Source organism: Austrofundulus limnaeus, unplaced genomic scaffold, assembly GCF_001266775.1.
Source record: "Austrofundulus limnaeus strain Quisiro unplaced genomic scaffold, Austrofundulus_limnaeus-1.0 Scaffold42, whole genome shotgun sequence".
NCBI classification, from domain to species: domain Eukaryota; kingdom Metazoa; phylum Chordata; class Actinopteri; order Cyprinodontiformes; family Rivulidae; genus Austrofundulus; species Austrofundulus limnaeus.
In genome coordinates this window covers 2009326-2017758 of record NW_013952444.1, presented here as the reverse complement: position 1 = coordinate 2017758, position 8433 = coordinate 2009326, and the positions used below count along the sequence as shown (strand labels likewise).

General features: G+C 40.7%; 1 protein-coding gene and 1 long non-coding RNA gene across 2 annotated transcripts in view; both read right to left on the bottom strand.

The window, feature by feature from the left end:
- Positions 1-4126, bottom strand: part of LOC106516920 (uncharacterized) — a 7504-nt gene extending 3378 nt beyond the window's left edge. The window contains exon 1 of the long non-coding RNA XR_001310138.1: positions 3710-4126. This is a non-coding gene — a long non-coding RNA (uncharacterized LOC106516920). The remainder of the gene's footprint in view (positions 1-3709) is intronic.
- A 453-nt stretch (positions 4127-4579) lies between these two features.
- Positions 4580-6592, bottom strand: LOC106516916 (proto-oncogene c-Fos). Its single transcript, XM_014007525.1, has 4 exons — positions 6298-6592; positions 5836-6063; positions 5633-5740; positions 4580-5530 (listed from the first exon to the last, which is right to left on the bottom strand). The coding sequence occupies exons 1-4, from the start codon at positions 6430-6432 to the stop codon at positions 4895-4897; spliced, it is 1107 nt and encodes a 368-aa protein (XP_013862979.1). The 5' UTR covers positions 6433-6592; the 3' UTR covers positions 4580-4894.
- Positions 6593-8433: the final 1841 nt, after the last annotated feature.

Below are 8433 nucleotides of genomic sequence, written 5' to 3'. Positions count from 1 at the left end.
TATATATATATACATATATTAGCTCAGGAGCTAATGGTATGTCACCATATGTGTGTGTTTGCTTGGGAGCTAACGCTATATCACATGCAGACGTGGACAAAATTGTTGTTGTTTAAAGAAAGAAAAACCCACAATGGTCACAGAAATAGCTTGTATCTGACAAAAAACAACAATAAATAAAAATTCTATAAAATTGAACAACAATTTTGTCCACGTGTGCATGTGATATTAGTTGCTGAACTAACATTATTAGCTCGAGAACTAGCTTTATATGGCAATAGCTCAGGAGCTAACGCTATAGAGCCATATATGTGTACTAGCTCAGGAGATAATGCTAAACTGCCACACACACACACACACACACACACACACGTACATGTGTGTGTGTGTGTGTGTTAGCTCGGGAGCTAATGGTATATCACCATATATGTGTGTGTTTGCTTGGGAGCTAACGCTATATCACATGCACACGTGGACAAAATTGTTGTTGTTTAAAGAAAGAAAAACCCACAACGGTCACAGAAATAGCTTGTATCTGACAAAAAATAACAATAAATAAAAATTCTATAAAATTGAACAAACGAAAGTCAACAAATTCTTTTTTTTAAATAAAACTCATAAAACAGGCCTGGACAGAAACGATGCTACCCCTGAAAATAATGTGACCAAAGTGTCCTGCTAAATCAAGGCGTGTCCACTAATTAGCATCACATGTGTCTACAATCTTGTAATCAGTCAGTATATAGAGCTACAGGTACTCACTGTTTGGTGACAGTGTACCACACTCAACATGGACCAGAGGAAGAGAAGGAAAGAGTTGTATCTACGTTTAATAAAGACTAATCAGCCTACAAATTTTTTTACAATGTTTGCTTTTCAGCTGAAGTAAATGTTTATCAAATAATCCCTAATGTTACAACTAAAGCTCCTCGTTGCAAAGGATAAAATAAAACTAACTAAAAACAACGGTTGTACTGAACCTCATCTAAACAGTGCAGGTTAAAATAGTTTACGTCTATAGTTTTCCAGGTATTTATAGATCACTCTAAAATGCGGGTACACGCTCAATGTAAACAAAGCACTCAGCTGAATCAAGACCTTTTGGTTGTGAATAAGCATGCATTTGATGTATAAAGTGGTAGGTGAAAACTAGCCTTAGGCTAATTCTGGCACATCACAGTTATTAATATGCACTGTCCTGTTAAATAAAATAAATTAAAGTCTGAAAGTGAAATAAATAAATATAAATTAAGGGTCAAACAGGGCATGGGAATGCCATAACAACAAATATCAGCATTCAAACACATGCAAAACTTTTGCTTGCCCACGACGTCAAACCTGTTGGACTTCTTCAACCCAAACAGCTTTTTCATGAACGTCATCATTGTTGACCTATTTTCAGTCACTTCGGCTGTTTACGCAGGTAAACAAACGCACGTAGCTGGTGGCGTGTCTTTTTGATCCACGGACACTTAAATCATTGATATCAGAAAGATGTTGTGTAGATTTTTGTTTCTTAAACAGTCTTTATGAATTTGCAGTGAGCCCCTTTAACATAAGGATATCTTCATTGTGTCGTGATGACAATGCAACGCACTGATTTTGTTTTAAGACTGATTTTTTTCACTCATTATTCCCCCCCACTCAATGAGACCCTCAGCCACAGGAGGAAGACCATTTATGGCTTCGTAAATCACTTGTAAGCCCCCTCTCATCACAAACAGTACCTGGGCTCTCCGAGCCAAACGGAGCTGTTGTGTTTGTCGTCACGTAGGCGAACTCTGTTCCATCATCACTGTTCTCGCACTTCCACAGAGGCAGGGATCTCTGTCTGCCTCCCTCCCTATCCTCCTCCTCCTCTCCTTCCCTTCGCCCATGCCTTACTTTCCTTTTCTCCTTCTGCGATCGCCATACACTGCCTGCTTCCCTCCCCGATGGGCTGCAGCACCGACGCAGGTTGGCGTCACACTGGTCTAATTTTACTGCTGTTGATGCTGATGTTTAAAAGAAGCAATAGGCACCTGCTATTTCTGCTGCTACCCCATCTCCCTGCAGCCCGGCAGAGGGATATTAATAGACCTGCTCGCATATGAGCTTTACTGAGGGGGGGAAAAAAGGAGGTTTTGCTCATCAAAGTGCAAAAGAAAACACATCTAGTCAGAGTTGTGGCTCTTATGCAACAGCAGCAAGCTAATGAAACAGGAAGCTCTAACGTACGCAAACATAAATATTCAAATTTTTTGCACATTTTGACTATTAAAACTGCTTAAAATTTATTTTCCCTACAAAATCTGATGGGAAAGGCCTTTTAAAGTGCCACATCATGGTGTTGGGTTACACATTAGGGTGTGACCACACCATCAAACGTCAGAGTTAGTTAGTTATTGTCAGACATAGCCTTCCACAGAGCAGTGCGTGTGTGTCTTTCACACACACACACACACACACACACACACACACACACACACACACACACACACACACACTCTGCGCACTTCCTGTCAAAGCTATTAGGCAACCCCTCTTCCGACCATCCCGTACATGATGAAATAAAGATGAATCAAACGAACTTAGCACAAAAGAAAAATAAACGTATAAGGATTTTAAGCTTATTTAAGTGTTGCACAATTCGGTGAGGAACACATTACCTGTTAGTGTCGTCGAAGCAATCGGAGAAGTTTTGCCTCTTATTTGACATAAATGGGATTTGTAATAAGTCTGTGTTTTCGTGGCTCGCAAATGTATTTGCAACCAAACGAACAAAGGTTTACCAGATGTCAAATGAAGTCATCTTTTATTGGGATAACTCCAAATGCTATTTCAAATTATTTGTTTTTTAAAATTTATCTTCTTCTTCATGAGAAACTCTTGCTAACAAAGTTAGTTAGCGATAGCTGATGTTAAAGCATTAAGGGAACAAAAACAGTTTTTAAAAATTATTGTTTTTATGTTTAAAAGTTAATCATTTGCCGATGTGCACCAAACGCTTATCCCACAAGAGATTTCATTTAAATCTGTTAGGTAGTTTATGGGATATTTTGCTAACAGGCAGATACAATTGACTCGGATAGTTAATGGCAAACTTTTAACATTAAATTTCATGCACTTTGTTTAAACTCAGAGCAAGTGATGGGTATGCCTTTCAGCTACTTACACACCAATTTATTGCTCAGTACTTGTAAAATTAGCTGAGTTTTGGGTACTTTTGTGTTTTGTAAGACTGCTTAGCTGTGGCGGTCATCTTGCATTGTGTCGACTCTATAAGTTATATAGTTGTAGAGGTACATCTAGACATTAGTATTTGGGAGTTTCATGTAAATCTGTTAGGTAGTCCATGAGATATTTTGATAACAGACAGATATAATTGACTCTTAGTAGTTAAAGGCAGATTTTAACATCAGATCTTGTGCACTTAGTTAAAACTTAGAGTATGTGATGGGGAAGCCTCTCAACTACTAACATGTCAAATTATAGCTGAAAATTTGTAAAACTGGCTAAGGTTTAACTATTTTTGTGTTTTGTAATTCTGCTTAGCTGTGCTGGTCTTCTTGTATTGTGTACAACCCAAAAGCTAATCAGTTGTAGAGGTACATCCAGACATTACTACTTGAGAGTTTCATTTAAATCTGTTCCATATATCATGAGATATTTCGCTAACAGACAGACTTCAGCAAAAAAAAAAAAAAAAAAAAATCGATATTAGCCTTACATGCTGTCAACCTTTTGCTTCAGGTCCAAACATCTTCCTGCTTTTTAACCATGGCCCATAAATCATTTCTGAGAATGTTTTTATTTCTGCGTCTCAGGGTCGCGGCTCTGATGCATTTTGACGCATTCAGAACCGAAGACGCAAAAACCGACACCAGTTTGTGGTCGAAGCGTCGCTTTCGGATCCTCGTGCGATTTCTCAGACGTGAACGTTTACGGAAGAAGCGCGAGGCTCCTTTCCGCTTTTCTGCGGACACGCTAACGGCTGAAAACTTTCCTTTCTTTGTTTTTTTTTTTTTCTTTTTACCTCTAAAGTAAAACCCTCTTAGGCTCAGGTCTATTTTTTTTCTTTAATTTTCGGGTTTTCTGTTGTCTGTCTTCTCGCTGCCGCTGCAGCAGACAGCAAAAAGCTGCTCCCCGTAGGCTTCTATATTTGGGCACGGAAATAAGACGTAATCGCGCATAGCTTTGCAAGAAAAAAAGAAGAAGAGGAAAATAACGCACTGACGTCATATCCCTGACGTACAGCCAGCCCTGGCAACAGACGGAACAATAAATAGAGCCTGTGGAGGAGAAGGAAAAAAAATACTGCTATCCCCGAACTGGATCATTTTTAGATTATTTATCAGAAATATCTTTTTTAAAGTGCGTGGGTAGAAATACTGTGACTATAAGAAATCAGAAGCATAACAAGTAACTTGAATTTAAATATCGCTATGTTTTTTTTTATTCACATCATATACAACAGGTTTTTTTTCTTATAATACTATGTAGAAAAATAAAAATTTAATAAATTAAAAGCACAAATGTTTTCACAGAAAACTTCATAGTTTGATAGACCACTCACACCATGGTTAGGACAAAGCACACCAAAAGGTTCACAGACAATCACACAATTCTCAAAAAATACTAATAATATCTATTGCTCTGACGACAGATCAATAAACAATAAGTTTCGTTAACTAGCACCATTTAATCGTATAGGAACTCAGAACAACTATTGTTTGAAACATGCTTATTAACTTGCTACATTGGTGTAATAGGCAAGTATATATTAATAAAGACAGATAAAAATCATAAATAATTAGCTTCCTGATACAAGTCTGCTCCATAGCCCTGTAAGCTGCACATCTAGCTCAAAACGGGCTTCGTTGAGGAAGAATTATTATCGTCTGTGGAAGAGTCTTTAAAGGGCCAGCAGGGTTGGAGAGCTGAGTGAGTCCGAGGACTGTTCGTTGCTGCTGCTGCCTCTCCGGTGGGCCATGCCGCAGGTGGGGAAGGTCTCCGCCTCGGGGAAGGTGAACATGAACGAAGACGTGTAGGTGGTGCAGGCCGGCGTGCAGGTCACCACGGGCGTGCACAGGGGCTCAAAGTCACTGCTGGCGCCGCTGGCGGAGGCGTGGAGGGGCTCCCAGTCCTGGCTGGCGTAGACGGAGCTGGACAGGTCCACCTCGGGCACCGACCGCGCCGTCTCCAGCTCCGTCTTGGCCAGCAGGTCCAGGGACTCCTCCAGGACGGAGGAGTCCAGGTCGGTCATCTTGACGGCGGCGCTGCCGGACACGACGGCGACGGAGGCGGGGCTGGAGAAGATGGAGTTGGAGGCTGAGGTAAAGGTGGCGGGCTGGGAGGAAGGCACGACGGAGGAGTGGCAGGAGACGGGGGCGGAGATGGAGGACACCAGGAAGTCCGTGTCCAGCTCTGAGGGGATTTTGCAAATGGGCTGGTGGGCTGCCAGGATGAACTCAAGCCTTTCCTTCTCCTTCATCAGGTTGGCGATGTCATTCTGCAAGCTGGACTTCTCATCCTCAAGCATATCAGTTTCCTGAGAAATAAAAAAAGAGGAAGTGACATTTAGTTGGATTGCTCTGCTACTAGCTCTGGCAGTAAATCCATGTTGATAAATGAAATCTTTTGGGATACTTACAGCTTGCAGGGTGTCTGTAAGCTCTCGCCTCCTGTTGCGGCATTTAGCTGCTGCCTGCTTGTTTCTCTCTCTGCGAATTCTTCTCTTCTCCTCCTCCTCAGGGGTTATCTGCACATGACATGAAACAAAGTAAGACTTTCTGCTCTACATGTGCTTTTAGCCATCATTGCGAAGCTATAACGGTGTAATCGAACCATAATTACCTGTTCCATCCTGCCCCTTTTGGAAGAGACGTGAGTCCTGGACGGTGCAGCCTTCACGGCTGCTCTGGGGTAAGCCGGGCTTGGGCTGGAGCTGTAGGGGTGAGCTCTGTGAGAGGGGGCCACTGAGGAGATCAGAGGCTGCACCATCCACTGCAGGTCCGGGCTGGTGGATATGGCTGTGACGGTGGGGATGAAGGAGGCACTTGATGCTGTCAGGTCAGTGAAGTCCTGGAGGAAATAAAAAAAAAAAAGATAAGAAACATTTAATTTAAGGGGGAGCCTGCAGCAAAAGCCTGTTTAAAAATATCCACATGATGTCAGCTGTGACGTTTTCAGGCGGATGAATGAATGAATGAATGAAAACAGCAGTTATTTCGTTCACTCAAACTTTTTCTTTGAGGTTCAAAAACTATTGCTATCCTATTAACTTTATAGTTTTGTACAACTATTGGCTTAACATACCTGCGACTGAGGAGAACCGATGCTGGAGTAAGATCCGGCCGGGGACGGGTAGTATCCCAGGTTATCCCCGGACGGGGAAGCCGTGCTGCAGCGGGAGGAAGAGTCGCACTCAGCGTTGAAAGCGGTGAACATCATGGTTCAGAAAAGGAATATCCAAACAAACTCCACTTAAGTAGGAATGTAAACTGTAAGTAAAAGAAATCCCCTTTTGTAGGTTTCTTGTAAAAAGAAACTCCTGGAAGCGTCCTTCTAGTTGTTTTCCTGTAGTTCCAAATCTGCTACTCAAGTCAATCTGCCTTTCCTCCGCCGCTGAAGAGGCTTTTATTGTCAGTGCGTGATGACGTCTACGTAAGGGGCGTGTTTCAAATGCGCGAGGAGGAAACCAAAAGAAGCTAGCATAACAACACAGCAAAAACAAGACGCGAGACGCTTTTTTTCCCCACTAAGTTCTGCAAACCTTGCAAAAGAGAGCTTGTTTTTTTTAGTCGCTCGACGACGAAAACGAGAAGAATGTTGCGCGTTTTTTAAAACTCGCAAGGAGAAATGGAAGGTTCCAGAAAAAAGGAATCCCGCGACGTAATTTACCATATATGGTACATCATCCTGTGCGGTGGGTGGACCTTGATGGGAAACACCATCCGAGACTCGGCCGAGCAGCAGCCGCATGACGTTTATGTAGAACAACAAACACAGAGGTTGTTGTGAGAACTGAAACAAAAAGAGATCATTAATCAGGGCAATGTTCACCGGGAGAGCGTTCAACTCTTATCAAAAACTAAAAGGAGGACTAGTTTAAACCGGTCTGAACAAACGCTGAGCGCAGAGAAACACTTTAACATCTCGTTTAAACAAAAAAAGTTTTTAGTCAGTTTTACACAAACTGAGCTCATACAGAATATTTCTGATTTAAAATGTATTTATTTTTTAACCATTTTTCAGAGAGAGTTGTTTCATCACATTTTAAAGCTATCAGAACTTTTCGGAGAGTTCAGCATCTTGTTTTTATTATGGCACACTTTCTACTTCATAAGCAATATTTGACATAAATATGTGTATCATTGTGTAATAGTAATTTAAGTGAGAACTACACTAATAGATTAATACATGTAAAAGTAACTTATTAGTCATTTTGCATTATAAGCTTTTATTTTGAGATTATGTATTTTTTTTAGTTTATCTTTGGCACTATTTTAATGAAACAGGGGTGGGCATCATTTTGTCTCCAGTGGGTCATGTCGGTTGTTTAAAGCAATCAAAGGGCTAATTTCTTCCCAACAGAAGTGAGAGGCTTTTTCTTCCATTTCCTGTTTGGACAAGTGCTAGCACAGTTAGCACATGCTCTGTCAAATATGTCCCTGTTATACATTACCTTCTAGGAGACATACTTTCTGTGAACGGGTTCTTGAGATAATAAAAATTTTAGCTTAAATATGCATAAAATGTTGCATGTTTACTTGCAGTTGCAGTTTAAGTTAACCTTGTGTCTATTATGTACTTTATTTTCTGTCATCATCGTAAATGTAATTTCATTGTGCTCCATAAAGGCATCATAAATCAATCAATTATTGTTAAAATGTGGGTTCCCATTAACATATTTTAAATGGGATGCCAGATGAATACTATCTGAGGGCCACTTTTGGCCCTCGGGCCATATGATGCCCTTGTGCAGAAGCAAAGCTATGGTATGCATCAGCTCTATAAACAAACTTAAAGCACATTATATATCAGTAGCAGTTATACCTGTGGTTTACACACCCACAGCAACAACCGTTGTGTAACCCAGGTGTGTTTAGTAGGCTATAGAGCTCGGAGGAAAACCTGTTTCTAGTGTGTTCTTTGCCAAAGAAAATATTGTAAAAACATCATTTGGGAGTATCCATGACATGAAACCCAAGGGAATCCTCAACCTTTGTGATTTGCATGAGGAGGTGGTTTGAAGGGTTGCCGCTGACGCAACATTTAAATAACATGTTTCCCTTACAATTTCCCTATATTTAGATATTATCCAAATATCTTACTCACATGAAATCCCCAGTTAAGATTCACCAGCATTTTGTATTTGTCTCTTCAGTTCTTTTGATGTTGCATTATACAATCTTTTATATATGCAAAATAAGGATATATATCATTATATAT